The sequence below is a fragment of the Homalodisca vitripennis genome, chromosome 3 (assembly GCF_021130785.1).
Source record: "Homalodisca vitripennis isolate AUS2020 chromosome 3, UT_GWSS_2.1, whole genome shotgun sequence".
NCBI classification, from domain to species: Eukaryota; Metazoa; Arthropoda; class Insecta; order Hemiptera; family Cicadellidae; genus Homalodisca; species Homalodisca vitripennis.
In genome coordinates this window covers 151,499,151-151,519,829 of record NC_060209.1, presented here as the reverse complement: position 1 = coordinate 151,519,829, position 20,679 = coordinate 151,499,151, and the positions used below count along the sequence as shown (strand labels likewise).

At 32.4% G+C, this 20,679-nt stretch overlaps 1 protein-coding gene across 2 annotated transcripts in view; it reads right to left on the bottom strand.

Moving 5' to 3' along the window:
- The window catches only part of LOC124357654 (protein mini spindles), a 93,877-nt gene extending 79,984 nt beyond the window's left edge, over window positions 1-13,893 (bottom strand). For both annotated transcript variants that reach the window (XM_046809632.1, XM_046809633.1), the window contains exons 1-5: window positions 13,678-13,893; window positions 8,101-8,179; window positions 7,722-7,915; window positions 6,758-6,964; window positions 1,995-2,166 (exon numbers count right to left, since the gene is read on the bottom strand). In XM_046809632.1, the coding sequence (XP_046665588.1) occupies window positions 1,995-2,166; window positions 6,758-6,964; window positions 7,722-7,915; window positions 8,101-8,157 (630 nt within the window). In that variant the 5' untranslated portion in view covers window positions 8,158-8,179; window positions 13,678-13,893. The remainder of the gene's footprint in view (window positions 1-1,994; window positions 2,167-6,757; window positions 6,965-7,721; window positions 7,916-8,100; window positions 8,180-13,677) is intronic.
- Between the last annotated feature and the right edge of the window lie 6,786 nt (window positions 13,894-20,679).

Genomic DNA, 20,679 nt, shown 5'->3' with positions numbered 1-20,679 from the left:
AAGAAGAAGAAATTGTAGGTGATAATATGAATCAGTGTATTAATTTAAATGAATATTTTAACAATGAAACAAGCTCCTCAAAATATTTTTCTTTCGGTTTTAACTAAGATCTCAACCCACTTAGGTCTATTTGTAATGAGATAAATTAATATTTATTACAAAAATAAAATAAAAGACAAGGTTAAAGAATTTGGAAAATTAGAAAGGCATTCATAGAAAAAGAATTAAAAATTTGTATGAACTTTCAAAACTAACGGGAATAACTAACTAATAATATAAATACCGATTTTAATATAAACAATTAAGAAGAATCAAGACAATTATCAAAAGAAAAATATAACATACTGGTATTTTATTGGGAATAAACTATTAGCAAATTATTGAGCACAGAAAATGCAAGTAGTAACAATGAATGATGTATGAAATTTTAACAGTAAAAGGCTTCATAAATAATTAAAATCATAAACACAATACAAACAAAAAGCTCTTTAGACCAAAACAATCATTCTATTAAATTTTAAAATATCATTAAAAGAACAAAGAAATTATCCCACTAATATTATAAATGCGAAAGTTTGAATGATTGGATATTTGGAGGTTTGTCCTCGAATCACGCTGAAACTGCTATACGGATTGTGCTGAAATTTGGAACAGGTATAGCTTTTGGTCTGAATTAACATTTAAGAGTGCTTTTTACCACCCATAACACATTCATTTAACCAAATAAAAGTCGAATTCAAATTTAAAAAATAGTTTGTTTACTTATATAAACGATTTAAAACATGACCAATACCTCAGTTTGTCTGTGATCACCTGTGATAAGTGCTCGAAATGTCAGGTTTAATATATAAAATATAACAAGTGTAAATCCGTAATTGTAATTTATGTTGGAGTTAAGTTTTAAGGATCTTTCTTTATCAATCCATTTTGCAGACGCCTTTCCTCAGTATTTTTTTAATTGCTGTTACCATTGTTAATATAAGTAGGCATTTGACAACTAGCTAAAAATATTTTTAACAAGAGTTTAAAAAATATTAAATATATTTTAAAGTTTTTAACTGACTTCTTAATTTTATATAAAACATTTATGCCCTATTTCTTTTTTTTCATATAGGTAAGTACTACGCAGGCAAAGCCGCGGGAAAAAGCTAGTATGAAAATTTCTCTTGACTACTTTGGAGTTGCAGTGGTTAAATCACACAAAAAGATGTATAAGTAACAAAATTGCAAGCCAAGTTTATTTTATAGCAGTACAACTTTAGACGGTGTAAACTGGGTAAACCAAAAATTTTATCCCCACAACCTTAATTTTTTGAATGGTTGGGAATTTTCAAATCTATTTTGAAGATATGAATCAAGAAGAGTAATATATATATATATATATATATATATATATATATATATATATATATATATATATATATTCGTAATATAGATGAAGATTAGGCTACTGTGCACAGCACAGGATAGCATAGTATAAATTATATGAGTACATACATTGAAAGTTATAAAAAAATTTTTCTATTGTTATTATGTGCAAGCGGACTATAACGTAAGTAGGTTAAATGAATATTCTATGAAGTTTTTAAAACATATTCACAAATATGCATGTATAACGTCCACAGACTTTTTTGATAGATTCAAAACCAAACTCTCTCCCAAACTCCAATACTTTACATGAAATAACCCATCAATACCTCAAATTTTAAGGTCTTTACATTACAATGGCAGAACTGAAAATACTAGGAACAGTTCAACTGCTTACTTATGTAATTTACAGAGGTCGGAACCACAGTTAGCAGTATTAGTACGGTTAAATAGGCTGGTAAAGCAGCAAACTGACGAAAATCTATAGAAATACAAGAGCAGATTGAGCTTTTGTAGGGAGGGAGTTCAGAAACACCAGATAATATATTACCACTACACAACCAACTTATCATTATAATTGATATCTATGTTATGGCCTAATTCATTTCTTATATAGAAAATATTACCTGAACAGGTTTGAGAGAGGTCAGCTGTGGATTAAGAGCCACACCAATCCACCGATAGATTTCAACTGTCATCACCTTTGTCTCATCTCGCACCGTCTTGTCCCTATCTTCCAGCAATGCTGGCAAACGCTTCACTAGTGGCTTTATGTTGATCGCTTTGATACCAAATTCCCTGAAATTTAATAGTACTTTACTAAAACAAATACAGCAGCTACAATGAAACAGGAGATTCCACGGTGTAGAAATTAAGAGATTTTGAGCACTAATCTACATTTTGACAAACACAGTAAATATATAAAAATGAAGACAATTTTGTTTGAAATCCATTAGCTTAAAGTGTCAAAAGAATGTAATAGTTGATTGGTTGGTTTACAAAGCTGTAAGGTATAATGGAATCACCAAAACCAAAACTAAGCAGAAACATTTGTTTCTCAATTGCTACAAAAATGGTACTTTTTGTTTTATAAATTTATTTTAATCCCTTACAATAACCACTTTCATAACTTACTTGTATGCCTACAATCAATCACATACATGTTCACAAGTAACCAAAATATATTCATTTATTCATTATGTAACAATTGTGAAATGAATTACAGATTATTTATCGAAACACTGAATGTGTGTGTGTGTGTATATATATATATATATATATATATATATATATATATATATATATGGCAGTTACTTTCCTTTATCAGTTGGTAAAAATGAGTAGATCACATTTTTCTAGAAAACAAAAGTGATTAACCTGTTAGTGAAGCCATCTCCTCCTCCTCTCTGAGCACCTGTCTATTTCGTCTTCAGATTGGTTCTTAGTTGCTTTTAATTTACTTTGAACAAAATGTTGTGTCCATTTATGTTATGTAACAAAATGTGATGGTATTTTTCCAAGTGTAGTTTAGTTATAATTATTGTTTTAATATGCTAATTTAAATTTTGTCAGGTATTGGTAAAAATATTCTTTTACGGTAAATTAACAGTTTTACAGCTTTCTTCAGATTAAAACCCTTATTTAAATTTTAATTCTTAGAAAACATCTACATTTCCCATTAGCATTCAATTAACTTCAAAAAATTAAAAATAGCTTGCTTAAAGCTCTACCTGGATTAAGAGTCCTAAAGTTATTATAGTAAATAAAAAGTTAAAACTATTTTTTAAGTCTTTTAAAATATTATTTTTTAAAAATAAATGTGTATAAGAAACAAAACATGGAATTTGTTGATTCACTGAAAAAAATCTTAACATTGTAACATTGTAATCAATAGTTACTAGATGATAGAAATATCAGCAGGCTTACCTTGTAAACTATTTTCTAGAGTCCACTGATTAAAAAACCAAATAAAAGTACACATATTTTACACATAATAATTATAAATGTTTTATTGCACTGCAAAATTTCTCAACCATCAGAGAATATTCTAGTTGTCTGTAATTTACCTATCATATAGTAACAATACCTGGCTTTAAGCTCTATTAATTAAAAATTGTAATCAAAATTAAAATCATTCTACAGTTGCAGAAATAGCTAAACAATGTTCAGATGTAGCCTAACATATAACACCGAATTCCACATAGGAACAGAGCTTGCAGGCAGACCTCGAAAATTGCACTCTCATCCTCCCAATATAGAAAAACCACCAAATTAACCAGTGTTCAGCGCAAATGGTGGTCGACTGCTATGAGAATCAGTTTTGTATTAATAACAGGTGGCTAAGAAAGTATTTTACCACAGTTTTATGAACTATATTTTGCAAATGAGGACCAAAACTTTAATAGCGAGTATTGTTGTTAGATGCGTATGGAGTAAATTACTACGTGGGATTTCATGTATTACCCGTGGGAAAGGAAGGGTTAATAACCAAGCTAAATTTTAATTTCTAACCTAATTGGATAAAACCATGAAATTTAGTCAGTATTTGGTATATAATATGATTTATTGTCTATATTACTTATTTGTTAACCCAATCTTACAGAGGTATAATCAAATTTCACTCATAAAATTAAAAAATAATTTTATAAAAACCCAAATATAAACTCTCAATTTTGTTTTCAAAAACAATATTATTAGGGACTGGCAATTTGGGTTTACTCTTAACCTTTGGTGAGCCACTAACGTCTATGGACGTCATGGCTGCATATGTTATAACAGCCACAGACGTCAATGGACGCAAATGTACATTAATTGTTTAATTTTATTTAAATGGAGTTAAAATTTGTAAACGCGAATGTGACAATACAAGTTGATGTCAAAATAAGGCTTGCTGGGATACTGGTGCCGTATCGAGGTCAAAGGAACTAAAGCGTAGAGAAAATGGCGCGCAGGCTATTGTTTGTGTGTCACTGTCAGAGCCGCAGACGTCCCCTCACGCACACTCACTGCTTAGTCTCAGTCGGTTGGTCGGCGCCGCGCCCTCCCTTGTGCTGCCTGCTGTGCTACAACGTAGTCGTCTCGTTTATATTGTAGTGTAATTTATTTTGTGGAAACTTATGATACGACATCAACCTGAAAATATATTGGAGCCTTGTAAATATAACTGCAAAACTTGTGCGGGAAATCCCTCTCTACACCCGGACACGTGCTTCGAAGAGTACCTAAAGTTGTTTATGGTTAACCCTTTCAGTGCCAACGTCCGACTACACGGACGTACATAAAATGTGCAAGAAGAGCCAGCGTCCGACTACACGGACGTGTTTTAAAATATTCGTAAAAAATACAAAAAAATATCTAAACAATCCAAATGTTGTTATAATTGTATTTATAAAGATATAAACTAATAGAAAACATTCAGTTGAATGTATTTCCATTACATTAGTGTTATAAATAAAACAAAATCAAGTGGCTGTGAACGTCGCTAGTCTGAGTCAGCTGTCGTCTGTTGTTTACTAACCAACTACGCAGTTTCGCCGATTGCGCCGAGCTAACTTGTTGTTTCGTTTATTGTTGTAAAATGTTTACAAAATGAAGCGTATTGCATCACCTCTCAGTGAAAACACTGTACGGAGAGTGTTAGAAGACGATAGTAATGTTGTTGTGAGTGATAGTGAAACGGAGAGTGTTTAGCAAGATGGGTACTTTGGGATTATACCGACCACACCCAAACATGAATCGTTATTTGAAATTTTGCTTCTACTGATTACTAGATTAGCTTTAGAACAATATTTCGTCAATATAAAACAGGAATTGTCTTATCGCAAACCCCTCCCCATCCTCAGACAGGGTCAAAGTCGAGCGGTCTAGTAGATAACGTGCCGTAATCGGGATTCTCGAGAAAGATAAGCGACCTGCCGTAATCGGGATTCTCGAGAAAGATAAGATAACAGCGACAATAATACCGATCACAATACCTGGAAATGCTTGTTGATAAATGGAATGTTAGTTCTGTTACTTAATTACATCGTTTTATAAGTTCATTGAAAAACGTTTAAGCGTTGGGGGCATATAACGGAATCTGACCCCATTAACAATTGATAATCGTTGTAAGTTTGTAATTTTGTAATTAAAGAGTTGTTTTTTTTCGTTCTATAATGTTTATTTCTTAAAATTTTTATTTTTGTGTTCTTCATACTGGTGTGGACGGTATAATTCCAAAGTACCGCAAGATGTGCGAAAAATCCAAATACGCGTTATTTTTTAAAAACAATGATAAAACCTTTATTTTTGAAGATAGATGTAAAACTTTTTTGTGTATGTGTTCAAAAGTATATGGAGGTTCAAATACATACTCAATTTAGTGAACAAGGATTTTTTTACTGGCCTTATATTTACACCAAACTGAAAAATTCATCATAAAATTTTATGTAAGTAAAAGTTTTTCTGGTTTTATATTTTTAATGCACGTTGTAGTAAATTTATTTTCCTGTATTAATTTAAAGCACATTGTTTAGAGCAAAACAAAACAAAAAGTAACAATTTTCATAAATAAATAACAAAACTGTGACAGTTTTTGCAAACTGCTGAAAAAATTGGCAATTATAGCCTGGCTCTTCTTCCACGCGCACTAGGGAGAATGTCTGGCACTGAAAGGGTTAAAGACAAAACTTATAATTTAATTTATATATAAACTGTGAGGGAAAAAACTGCAGTTTATACAAACTTTTCATAAAAAAAAATTCATTTTAGGCAAATTTGTTTCAATTTTTAAATTTTGCATTTAAGTTAAATAAGTATTAAATAATTATATAAATATTTTGTTTTTGTCTTTTTTAATGCTTATTCAATGACAAACTTAAAATACATATTAGCTTTAGAGATATCAATACTTTTATTTTTAAACTTGGTGTGGCTTTTTAGGAAAATTGGGCAAATAATTTTTGGCCTGCAAAGGGTTAATTTATATAGAATAATAATCTTTAATGACATTATAAATTGAAATTGCAAAATAATAAAAAATCTTGTCTAAATTTTGGGTTCAAAACAGTATTTGTGTATTAACACATTGTACTGAACATAACAAATTCTCAAATAATGTTTTTTCTTCCAAATGTATTTCCTAAAAGTAAATTTTACTGTCTACATATTAACATTTTTTGAATGTTTAAATATATTTTCTAGATAAATATAAAAAATTTGCCACGCCCTTGTGCTTTTTTTATTCATGAAAATTTCCACAGTATTTTTCCTATTTGATATATGAAATATTATTTTCATAACGATTCTTAAATTTACACCTTATACAAATTATTATTAAACTGTTTCATATGGTCTAAGACCTGTAGTAATTGAAAAGGTTATTTCGATAATCAAACCGTATTTGCTTTACCTTATTGCTTGAGTCATAATATTGACACAACCAGACACAATTTTTGGGTTCTTTTGCTCAGTGCCTTTGAGTAACTCCTCCATGACAATTTCTTGCTTCTCAATCTCAACATACATAAGAGCAATCTGGGCTGCTAGTTCCTTAGTCTTGGTCTTGGGTGCTGCTACACACTTGGTCACTAGACCAGACATCACTTCTCCCACAGTCCTGTGCACAAAACGGGATGGTAAAATAACAATAACTTGAATTGCTAGTAACTTAGCCTCGGGCTCTGGTTTTAGCAAATCTGTAACTTTCGTATTGCCAATCAGCTATCATGTCCGAAAATGAATATAAAATATGTGAACTATAAGCAAAGTAATATTTTATAAAACAACAGCAAATATTTTATTTTTCAATGCTATTTACACACAAAGTAATACATAACACCATTGAGCTATTGGTAATTTTGGAAATGCAGATCAGTTGTAATTCGCAAATAGACATGACAGATTAGCAGCATTGCAGCAACATAAATACAAAAAAAACTGCAAACAAAATATTATCTACAAAAATTTAATAATCTGTTCATCATGTTATTTATTTACAATTTTCAAATAGGAAGTACAACATAAACAGTTTTCGCAATCATCAGCTCTCGTTCGTAAAAACAAATGCTCCAATGCACGAACATAAACATAAAATATATGAATTTCAAGCCAAATTTGATTTATAACATCACAAAATATTTCCTTACTCTGGTTAACTATGAAGTTTCCTAGGCAAAATTGGGATCCAAGGAACATTTGCAAATAGATAAAATCTTCAAGCACCTTTCCGTTATTTCATAAAATTCTAGAATAACTCCCGGTTTTTTACCCCGACAAAAAAATCGCATTATCTTCATTTTCCGTAATTCTCAGTAACTATCTGCTTATATCTGCGGCAATAGCCTAATTAAATAACAACACAAAATGTTACTTACTTCCCAGCAACTGCACTATTTTCTATGTAAACAAGAACAGCTTCCAACCCCTTCTCTTGAGCAGCAGCATTGCTATCTACCACCATTTTCTTCATGAGACCTAGGAACTTATTCCATTCTGGAGACTTTTCATCCGCAATCTGGCTGAAAATCTTTTTTGCTTCTTCGTAACCGTTAACTCTTGCTTTCCATGCCTAGAAATTAATTAATAGTTAAGTAAACTAATATTATGTAGTATTAAATGAACAAGAAAACAGACAAATAACTGCATTTATTTCCTTGAGGAATACTTAATGAATTACTATATTGAACAACTTGAACTGTAAGAAAACATGACTTATGAAATTCATGTCACCTCTGTTACGGTGCGTAAACTTACCTTATGAACACAACGGTCCTCCACTGAAAGTTTAAGGTATTCAGTATCCTCCTCCATTTTGTCTTATCTATTAATGCACCTGTAATAAAAATAAATAAATTAGTTATAATATATATTAAAGTTTAGATCTAAACTGAGTTTAGAAAAATCTCTATAAAAATTAAAACCATTCAAACTTTAACTGGACAGTGTAGAACTAACAACCAACTTGTTTAAATTATTATAAGACAATAAACTTGATAATCATTACAGCTTTTAAACAGCTCATAATCAAATTCGAATGAAATGATATTAGGGGAGAAGAGAAGATTTTCATGTAAGCCTATATCCAATTAAGTTGTTATTTAATGGTCATTGGGTTCAAGTTTGTTCATAGTACAGCCTAAAGGTTTTTTACATGAGCAATTTCTCTATATAATACAAATTTGGATTATTGAGCATTTTGAACACTAATGATTTAACGAGATGTAGGCTACTTTTAATTGTATTTAGAGGATTTGGCACAAATTAAAAGAATATTGTGCATATTAAAACAGGAATGACTCTTGTACCTATTGAACTTTGTTCTTTTCTCTACACCGATTGCTTCATGAATGGTGATTGTGGTTGAAAAAATTTGTTGTCTTTTTTTATTTTATTTCGTCACAGCAAGTTTTTCCCCTGGTTGGTTACATTTTTTTCAGTTGAATTGGAAAGAAAGACAGTTACAAATTTAGTTGAAAAGATGATGCATCTTGTGTGCTTAGTTATGTATCTGAAGATTCCAAAATGGTAGTATTCCTACCTAGGTTGGAATCATTAATGTCAGCCTGTTTGCCTACTAATTTCTATCTTGACTGTTTTCTGTTGCCTTCCTACTCACCTTCTAAGCATTTCCCATTTTTTTAAATTAATTAAACTGATTTTATGTAAGAAGTTTCAAGTCTCTCAGAGCTTTATATCATGAGATATCACACAGATGGACGAACACACAGAAGACAATGACACGTTTTAGAGAGAGCCCTGTCGGGTCATCGATAAAGTGAAGTGGCTAAAGTAAATATATCTACTGCTGACTTCAGAGATATATAGTTTATCCAGTTTAAAAATATAATTTATATGTATATATTTATAATTTATATTGACTATATATAGTACTAAGTAAAAATGTTAATATTTTTATCCTAAAATTCTGATTTATAACTTATCTAACTTCTCATGTACAACAAAATAAATCACATTCAAAAATTCTATCCATAATTTTATGAAAATATATATTGGTACTAAGCATTTTTTCAATACCTATTTTATTTAAATGTATGATTTGGCATAAGAAACTAAATTACTCTCTGTTTTCATTTAAGGTGTTAAAAACTAATTTTTATATTATTAGTACAGTGTAAATGAACATTATTATGTAAAGTAAATAAACATAAGTAGTTACAGCAGCTATTACAAATTAGTAATATTTTTTTAACTAACTGAATAAACAAAACCACTGCTATAACTAGATGGTTAATAACAAAGGTGCAGAATATGTCCGATCATGCGACCATTGCTCTTAGGAAATTCTAATCAACTCAGTGAAATTGGTGGAAATTAAGAAGAAACAGGTGGCTGGTAGACAACATGTCTCAACCACTACCATGTATGTGTTTTTGTATTTAATTAATTAATTAAATACAAAAATTAACAAAAATTCCTAAAATAGTAATAGCTATGAAAGATATATTAATGATTTGGAAATTTACTTGGTCCTACTGCGGATCTTCAAAAATAGCCTAGTGAGAAGAACCGATCACTGAAACTGAAATCTGCTAGGCATTCATTGTACTGGAAAACTCGTACACAAAATCACGTATGACATGCACTCTTTTGAGAGTGACTCACAAGAAAATGAAATGGGACTCCATGAAAGTTCCACATACAAGTTTAGGGGATTTGCAAAGTAAATTAATTCCATTTAGAAGCTATATCTTAGGTGCATTTACTTTGTTCAAAGAGAGATGAATATCAGTATAGGACAGCATGTCACAGCTAATAAGTTAAATGCAGCAATGCATGTTTCCTTTCTTTAATTATATGGAAAGGATTGTGTACATTGTAATACATTTTATTAATTCATAACACCTTCACTGCGAAACTTCTCATGTACAGGCTAAGACAGCCAGGATAATATCAAAGACTGTCTATCGCAGTCAATGTGTTACTTAAGCAACCCCTTATTAAAATTATTGAAGACTTGACTTTTTGTAATGCTGTAAACATTTTTGAACAGTAACTTTTCATAACAAGTTAGTCTTAGTTTTAAATAGACATAAGTAGTTAAACAATAACTATCCACTTCATTGTTATGTTTAAGTGTTTTTAAAAATATTCAATTTTAAAAATTAAGCTAAAATTAAAAACTGTACAAGGTTTTTTGTATGAAAAACTTTAAATTTTTTTTGTATTTTGTCACATTACTATGATCTACTAAAGTATTTTGAGCAATAGAGTACTAGAATATATATTCTTTATCAAATTTAGGCTGTAGTATAATAAGCGGTCATAAACACAATCGAACCATGATTATCAATTATAAATATCGATATCGATACTATTGAATACAACACTTGACCTATAGATATTCATAATTAATCATTGTCCACTGTTTTTATTTAATTTACATACAGAATAGGCTAGTGACATCATTGCCAGCTGTTTAATTTCATTTACTTCAGTTACCGCGGCTTTGCAAACAAAATTTCTTAGGTTTAACACAGACCTAAAGTGCGGGGAGGCACCACTGATACCCGCTCTGATGGCCAGGGGCATTTCCGATCGGTACTTTCCCGACCTCAGATCACATGCCAGATTCCCCAAAATGTCTGGTCAGAAAAGTAGGATTATCTGGGACGCCAGGTTAAAAAACAGGGTAGGGTACGATAAGCGGACCCGGTTTTTTTATATCGAAGAATGTAATCATCGATACCTAATATTTGCATCTCAAATCCTAGATTATCAATCGATATAAAAGTATCTATAGTCTTCAATAACATTCATATTTTTTCAATTAAAATATATATTTAACTAGCTGTTTCCCGCGGCTTCGCACGCGTCTCTTAAGCTTTGCCCGTATATTTCTTTGCCTTCAAATAGTGTTTGGATATTTTAATACTTGAATACTTGAATACTTGAATACTTGTGATCTACGTCGCTGACCGACACTTGTCAGATAGACTGCGTCATTAATACACACAGTGTACAATAAATAGATAATTAAAACATGTAAAAATACATTACAAAATATTTACAAGATGGCGTACGACGTGAAAGTGTGGCTCATGATTTAGTTCTTCCAGGGAGTACAGAGGCCTCTCAAGCAAACGATCCTTTAACACCTTTTTAAAATACGTAACTACTGTGTTGTAATTGCAGTTTATAATGTGCAGGCGCTTTGAAAACTTTTATATCTTGCAGTACAGCCTGGTGGTTAGTTACATCAATGGGCATTGCGTATAAACCTTCTACATAGAAAAATACAAATTTTCATAGTGATCGGTCCAATAGTTTCTGAGTCTATAAAGGACAAACACACAAACATTCATTTTTATATATTATGATTGCAGAAACAGTTTAAACAAAATTTGTCGTTTCTCTTAAGCTTACTCTATGCTTTAAAACTATAAGTGTAAAGAAATTTATATATAAATATATTTTTTGTCGCATTATATATGTTTACAAAGAACAGCTGAGAACAGCTGATTAATTTGAAAAGAAGACTCTTTCACTTAATAACATATGTTTGCTGCAATGCATTTCTTACGGGTATTTCTGTAACCAGTGGGGCGGAATCCTGAATCGGGAAAGGGATAAAAAGTATCCTATAACCTTCTACAGATCAAGACGAACAAATTAAAAAAAAAATTAGGCGAATCCGTCCAGCCGTTTGTGAGTGATGCTGTTACACACGAACAGTTTCATTTTTATATATATAAGATATTTACAGTGGTGAAAAAAATTATTATAAGCAAAATTAGGAATACTGAAGACGACCATATTTGCTCCTCTCACAGTTACAGTTGTTCTTTCCCACAAATTTCACATAATGGATTTTTCGGTATGAGTCCAACATGTTGAAGCCACGTAAAACTTGTATGATCATCTTTCAAAACAATGTCGTGTAGTTTTCTAAAATTGACTGCCATTTTTAATAATCAAATGTTACTTATATGTAAAATTGAAATATTACCTTACGTGTATTATTTGAAAGTGTTTACAGCTGTTGATATAGATTATTTAAGTCATTTGTTCAAAATAATTAATCAGTATCGATTGATTATATCGGTGGTTATGATTAAGTAATATCGTTTGCCAATTTCGATATAAAAAACCGCTTCCGCTTATCGTAACCTACACAAAAAACAAACACTCCTTTCCTTTAGTTAGCACCCAAATTCAAGCACAGATCACGAGCACTTATAACAGTCGGTTATCTTTAGCTTTAGTATTACCAACATATCTGTAATAAACTAATCTGAACCTGCTTATATCGCATAATAACAATAAATAGATAGGGACAGAGTAGCCTATTTCTTGCTGACATTGCTTCCTTTTAGGAGGCAGAAAATAAGAACCAATTACCATGACATGCAATTTTCACAATAAGTCAAATAAAGTTTGTTCTTTCTAATGTAGTTTTTGTAGGGTCTCAGTAACAAAAACTGTTAAAGAATAGTGGCCTCCCCATAATACCAAAGTACCATTTATAAGCTTGAAAATGTAATGAAACTTAATTTAAGTATGTAAGATGAGTTGGTATTGGTGCATGTTTCTTCATGGGATTTGGCTGAGCGTTAGCAAAGGGGGATATATCAAGAATGAATTGAGCTATTGGCTTTTGTTTGAATGGAACTTCATTTCTAAATGGGAAAGATCTATATCAGTAGGGGTAAGAATGTTCATGACATAACGCCTATAGTCTCCTCGAAACTTAGCGAACCCTGTTATACGACACGTTTAGTGAACCTCTACCTTTTATAAAAGAGCTGACACGGACATTTGTCATAAAGAAATTACACGTCTGTAATTCTGCCATTCTTGAGAAATCCTATTAACCAGGACAGACAAGCTAATCTAGGTTATATCCAACGCCTGAATACTGCACTCATACTTATCACCCTTCAATCTATACCTGGCCTAAAGAGTAGCTACATGTTACCTAGACCTATACAGGTATCAGAGAGTAAAGACTAATTTGTAAAGTTCAACCTGTGATAGTCTAGTACTAATTTCTAATTATAATTAATTATCTAATCCTTATGATAGTTAAATAGGCTATCAAGCCTGATGTCACCCAGCAAAGTTTAAAGATAATGGCTAAATTAACTACATTCAATGTAAAAGATGTTGTATTGACATCTTCCTCCTTTAGCCTTGGCCTACAACAATGACAGATGGTGTAAAATCAGCTAATTCACAAATCCAAGCTGTACGTTACACATTGATTTTGATTGAAGCATTGTTCACATTGATAAATATACAACATTACATTAATCTTAAGGATGACTAAGAATTTGATGTGCTGCAACGGAATTAATGTGGACTACTTATTACCTGAAACTGAATAGAATTTAATACAAGTACTGATTTGTTCTCATTACGTAAATTAATAGTAGTAAGCCACCAATTTTCTCCGTTCAAATATGCACAATTATAGACGAAAATTCGCAGAAAAATTGACTGTTTTATTTAATACCACCAAACACAATTCAGTTAAGCAGAACAACCCATTTCACTCAAAGTGGGACGTTTTCAAAATGGTAACTGAAAATTGAAAAACTGAAACACCGAATTACCGACCAATACGGCAAAACTGCAGTGCTACCACACACTTCAGATGTAATAAGAGACAATTATACCATCTTTACATATACAAAAAGTTTTTATTTAATTTGTTTTCAAAGCTTCAGTAACATATCAAAAACATTTAGAGACAAATAAAGAGCAGTTTATGATTAATAGAGATGCTAACTTGCCGCTAAATAAACAATTTATTTGTACACAATGGTGTAGTTTACAATACCAAACAGAGAGCAAAAAATACAAGGTAGTAAATAATAAAATTAGTAACAACAAAAGTAAAGGCTAAGTATAATAATTAGTAAATTAAATCAAACAATAGTAATAAACAACTCAATGATTTTAAAGCAAGCAGAACAGAAACTTGGTCACACTTCAAACATTTGAGGGAACTTGTATGGTGTCCACCAAGACAAGGGCTTAAGGGCAGTCTGACATGAAAAAAAATTTTTTTTGGGGAATTTTGGTTTTTTATTTATTAATATTCTTTAGAATTTTTCTCTTTAAAATGGTATATAATATACCTTATTACTATAATATTAACCTTATATAAAAAAATATATATATAAAGGCTTGCAACTGTTGTTTGGCGTTGAGCACCACTCCCTTATAGTAAACAACAATCTATAAAATAGATATTAATTGGTTTTGTTATGTTGGTACTGTTTTGCTTTTAGTCTGGTTTTAGCTGATATCACACACTGTCAGCAATATGACAGATGTCATCTGTTGTTATTATTTATGTTGGAGGTTATTGTGAAGTTTTGAAATACTGTGTTTTGTGATTTGCAAGTTTCCCTGGTTGTTTTTATTTGTAAAGGAGTTTATTGTAATTGAATGTAGATTAAAATGGGTAATAAGAAGAGAGTAGTAGGAACTAAGAAACTATGTTACAAGAAGAAGACTGTTGTTCGTAGCAAGAAAACAGTAGTAACTTCAGGTAATGAAGAGGATAGGCCTAGAACACACAAAGTTGTTTCCCACATCCAATGAGAAATTGAGCCCTAACCTAGCCTGCTATGATAATTCAACTGATACCTTACAGTATGACATAGTAAACATTGTACAGCTAGAATCAGTTTTGAAAGATGTTGCAGTGTGTAGGGTTTGTCATGGCAACCTATCATTTAGTCGAAAACCATTAGCAGGGCTCGCAGTACAAATTTCCGTCTCCTGTAGCTGTGGCATGACAAAAGCTTTTGGACAACTGTCCCAAAGCAACAGATATTAGGCCTAGGCCTATTGAGGCACCAAGCAAAAGTTCACAATGCTACTATGACTTGAACCTAAGGTTAGTATACCGGCTTGCGTGTAATAGGAAAGGGCTATACTGCTGCCCAAACTCTTTGCGGCATGATGAATTTACCCGCTCCGCCCAGCAAGTTCAATCAACATGAACAGTTTTTGTCCAGCCATGTAGAAAGTGTGTGTGAAAACTCTATGAAGAGAGCAGTGACAGAAGCAGTTATTGAAAATGGAAATTCTAATGACTTATGTGTTGCGGTTGACGGAAGCTGGCAAAAGCGAGGCCACACCTCGCTAAATGGCGTTGTCACAATTACTTCAGCAGATACGGGTAAAGTAATAGATATTTATTCAATGTCAAAATACTGTAACTGCCCTCAGAGAACAAGCAACCAACACTTAGAAATATGCAAGGCAAATTATGTAGGTAGCAGTGGAGGTATGGAAGCTGAAGGTGCGACTGCAATGTTCAAAAGATCCGAGACTAAATACGGTGTTCGCTATGTGGAGTACCTTGGAGATGGTGACTCCAATGGCTATGCAGCAGTTGTGGCAGAATGCACCATATGGCCCAGATGTGTCCATTCAGAAGTTGGAATGTGTAGGACACGTCCAGAAGAGGATGGGGACAAGAATAAGGGACTTTATCATGAAAAATAAAGGCTTGAAGCTTTCTGACGGAAAATCTCTTTCTGGGAAAGGTAGGCTAACAGGGAAGGCGATCCAACAAATCCAATATACTATGGACTAGCCATCCGTAGGAATACACACAGCGTGGAAGCCATGAGGCGAGCAGTTTGGGCGTTTGTACTGTCATGTTCAGTCTACTAACGATACGCCTTTACATATTTTATGCCCAGACACCGAAGACACATGGTGTAAGTATAACAAAGCCGCCAAAGAAAAAACTAAATATGACCACAGCCAGCATTTTCACCTCTCACCTGTTCTAATGAAAGCAATCAAACCTATTTTTAAATCTTTGTGCAGCCTAGAACTACTCAGAAAAATGTCTCAAAGGAAAATCTCAAAATCCTAATGAGTCTATGAATAATGTCATTTGGGCTCGGCTCCCTAAACGCACCTTTGTTACACTAGGTGCTCTTAGGCTAGGTGTCTATGAGGCAGTCCTATCATTCAATGATGGGTACAGCTCCAAAGTGGAAAGTTTTAGAGCACATTGGGCTAGAAACCAGGACTGAATATGCGGTTAGCTTTAAAACGTCTCGACACCCAGCGGATTCGCAAAGCAGATAAAGCGGCTACCGACATTGAAAAAAAAATCAGGCAATCAAGGACTTTAGCCAAAAGGAAGCTGGAGGATCTGTATCAAGAAGCAGAGGATCCAGACAACCCTTCCTACAGTGCAGGCCATCATTAAACCAAGGTATGAGTCCAAAATATGCTACCTTCTTGCTTTTTCTTGATTTGCCGAAACTTGTTATTTTTTAACTTTGGGGCCCTATAACTCAAAAACTACTAGGCCTACCCCAGTCAAATTTTTATACAGTATTCTAACTTACTATTGCCTAGTTCCCCTCATGGGAATTTATAAATATCTCTTGTCAATGAGGCACAGTAAACATTTTTACTTATAAAAAAGTTAGTTAAAAACAATAAATTATAAAAAAATTATAACTTTTTAATTTTTTTTCAAATTTAAAAACCTCATGATAAGACCTAGATTATAAGCTATTTAATAAGTAAAATAAAAATCAGGACTCTATCTATAACCATTACAGAGATATAGGTTCCCAAGTTAACATTATGTTCTTATGGAGGTCGGACTGCCCTTAATAACGTGTCAGTCATTTTCATTAAACGTTGTAATACTATTTCAGTGAAGAAAATAAATAGATTTCTCTTGAATAAAGATATGAGGGCTCGAAGAAAACCAGACAGTCAGGAATAGAACTACTTCGCCTTTCAGTTCTTGTCATGGACTGTTAGATGCATAAAAATGCACATATATTATTGAAAAATCTTAGATATTGTTTCAGAAAGAAATTTAAAGTTTATTCCCTGAAAAATATCTGGACAGTCAAGATTTACATTGATTACATGTACACAAAGGTCTTGAAAATATGAGTTTATCTTTAAACTGTACATGTCTAGTTTTTATGAAACATTTAAAACTGGACTTTAAGTGAATTAATAAGAGAAAAATTACAAATGTAAATTAGTTGTTCTTATATATGACAAAATACAGAGAGGAAAATTTACGATTGCGCAACTTATGCTGTCACTCAGTTATAACAGCTTTAACTAAGGGAACAAATCATACGTTCAGATGATGATTGTGAGGCAGAAACGTGTTGTACGACAAAAACAGCTCTGCACGGAATTTGTAAATAACGCTACCATACTAAACCTTTTATTTTGAGTTGTAATACAGCCCGCTATATGGGCTAGACCAAACTTAATTTATTTGTGAATATTCTCGGATTCTTTCGGCAGGTAGGATTACGGATCCTAGCCCAGATTATTTAGGTGTAATAATAAATAAAACTCTCTCTTGGTGAACCGAATAATATAATATACTTTATTTAATGAAAAATGTTAAATTACTTTACAATTTTAATACGAATTGATAGTTTGTACATTTAGAACGGGAGAAGAAGAGCGATGTCACTCGAGCTTAACACGTTCAAAAACCTGGCACAACTGCTCTGCGACAATGGACTTCCAACTCCCGCTCTTGGAGCAACCCCCCCCCCCCAGAGTGGAGTCGTGACGTCTAAAACACTACCTCAGCAAATTCATCACATTATGCGTATTTACTGCGTCTTAACTAATATATTTTCTACGTACCGTACGGAAATTTAGGAATCACTGATAACAGACCTGGACTTATAATTCATATGCTATATTAAATTATATATCTTCACTGTTTAACCTAATACAAATGGTTGTCTTATATTCATTGTTCATTATTACAATCAAGACATTAAATGTTATGTTAAATGAAAATAAATCATATTACGGATAATTTGATATTTTAAATTGGCTGATGTTACCGGTCTGGATTTTAGAAGTACAAGTAAATTTATAATTTTTTGTTGTATTGAAAAGCACCATTTCTTGCTTTTAATAATAGTAACTAAAACTCAGGTGGCCCCCTCCAAAGTTTAGGACTGGATCCGCCCTTGCCTATAGTTTGTCACAAACAGGATTCTGAATTTCCAACCCCAAACATGGTGTTTATTTCAGATTGATCAAATCTGAACCCATTATGTACCTGTTTTTAAGAATATTTTTGACGTGACAACGTCTTAAATTAGGTTGCGGCTCGGAGTCACTCATGAAAAAGTGTAACGCCCGGTAACGTTACGATGCCCGTCCAGTGGGTCCGCCGCACAGCACGATAAAGCAGATAACTGTGGGTCCGCCGCACGGGATAAAGCAGATAACTATGTTTATTCGTGAAAATGTGGAGTGCTTAGATTCGTCATTTACAACAACTACAACAATAAAGGTAAATAATTGTACACTGATATTTCATTATCGTAAACTATGATTGATTGATTAATTGTTAGATTGACACAAAAGTTGAGAAACTGAGTTTATAGGTTATGTCATACTATTGACAAATGTTGATAGTGTTAAGTAAATTATTAGTTTAAATCACTCTGCAATCAATCGTAATTCAGTCGATTGAGAAGAAACAGTGCGTATTGCTAGTCAAACATTTAAAATAACAAATTATAACCTCTAACCTGTCATAACAGTGCGACCAAACAAACGAACTAAACCGACCAATCACCACGCGCGGAGTTAGAATTTAACTGTGTTTAGCAAGAATTTCAAATTCCAATTTTAGTAAATGTTTTATTCAACTTTACCATTTACAATAACAAATTTTAATTAATTTCAAATTATGTACAATGTTTTAGTAAACAAAATATATTTCTATAGTTAAAATTTGTGCAATTCTTATTTTCATTCAATTCCTTGTTCCTATTGTGCAATTTAATAATATTCATATCAATAAATATTCTACCGAGAAAAAGACGTTGTCACGTAAAATCTTCGCCCGTAAAACCGACTTTAAAGGCAACCATAATTTTTATAGCTACAACTACAGTGTTCTTCTCATTGGGGTGCATGTTTGAGAGCTTCATTTATTGCATACAATTTTGTAGTAGTTGACGTTGATGATTGATATAATTTTATACCAATTTTGTGTTGTATCTCCTATATATCTCCAGGTCCAATCTTTGATTTATCAGCTGCTTATTTACATCAGCTGTTGATTTAAATCTGCAAATGTTCTTCATGTCCATATTTGACTGAGATTTAGCAAAACCTATCACTCGTGGGACTGGAAAAATGTCATTTCTGTCTGTCTGCCCACACAATATCTCGAAAACCAGATGAAATAAATTGAACATGAGGCTCTATTTCTGTATTAGGAACACTGAGTTAGATGTCACTATATGTGAGGTGGCTGAGCATTTGCAAATATCTTTACATTGGTCTAATGGGTAACCATGATGGCAATGAGAACGTAGGAGAATTAATAAATTTGTAAACAAACTGAGTACACCCATAAGAGATTCAAACACATGACATATTAACACATGTACCTAACTTTCCTATCACATAAAAATTATGTTTAGCTAATGGATAATGACAGTGCTTCTTTATTCCTGAAAAGTAAGGCATATTTCTGGATACTATTGTAACTTTTTAGAAAGATTTATTTTAACTTTACAAATCTTTTACATTGGTGATGTTCTACAAAATTATATTTAATTCAAGTATATTTTCATACAATGACTGTGATATTTTTAAAGCTAATGATTTAGCCAGTTACCTCTTGAAATCTAGAGTTAAATGCAATATGAAAAAATAAAACATTTTGGTGTCAACTCAACTTTAACCCTGCAATGCTCGTGCCACGGTCTTTTTGAAGAGCAACAAATACAAGCCAATGCAACGGTTATCACTTGTTGGGACTGTGAGGAAAAACAAAAAAGAACTTCCAAACATCACAGTGTACAAAGATAATGAAGAACGTGAGCTTTACAGTAGTTTTTTTGTACATGGAGAGAAGGCCACACTTCTATGTTATAAATCGAAACAAAAAAAGTGGTCTTGCTTTTATCCACTGAGCATCGTTCGGACACCATTGATGAAATGACTGGGGATTTACAGAAACCTGAAATGCTGACACACTACAACAGGACAAAAGGTGGCGTTGATACCCTTGATCAGTTGAAAGCTACTTATTCTGTTACCAGAAAAACAAACAGGTGGTCTCTATCTCTATTCTTTTCTATGATGAACACGGCAGGAGTAAACAGTTATGTAATCTACCTTGCCAATTCAGGTAAAGAAATTACAAGACGTGATTTTTTAAGACCCTAGCAAGAGAACTCTGCATTGATCATTTGAAATTTAGGGCAACATTAGAAAATCTGCCAAGACAGTTGAAACTAAAGGTGACAGAACTTGCTGGAATAAGGGATGAACCACAACGTCGTGCAGAAACAGCTGCTGGTAGATGTG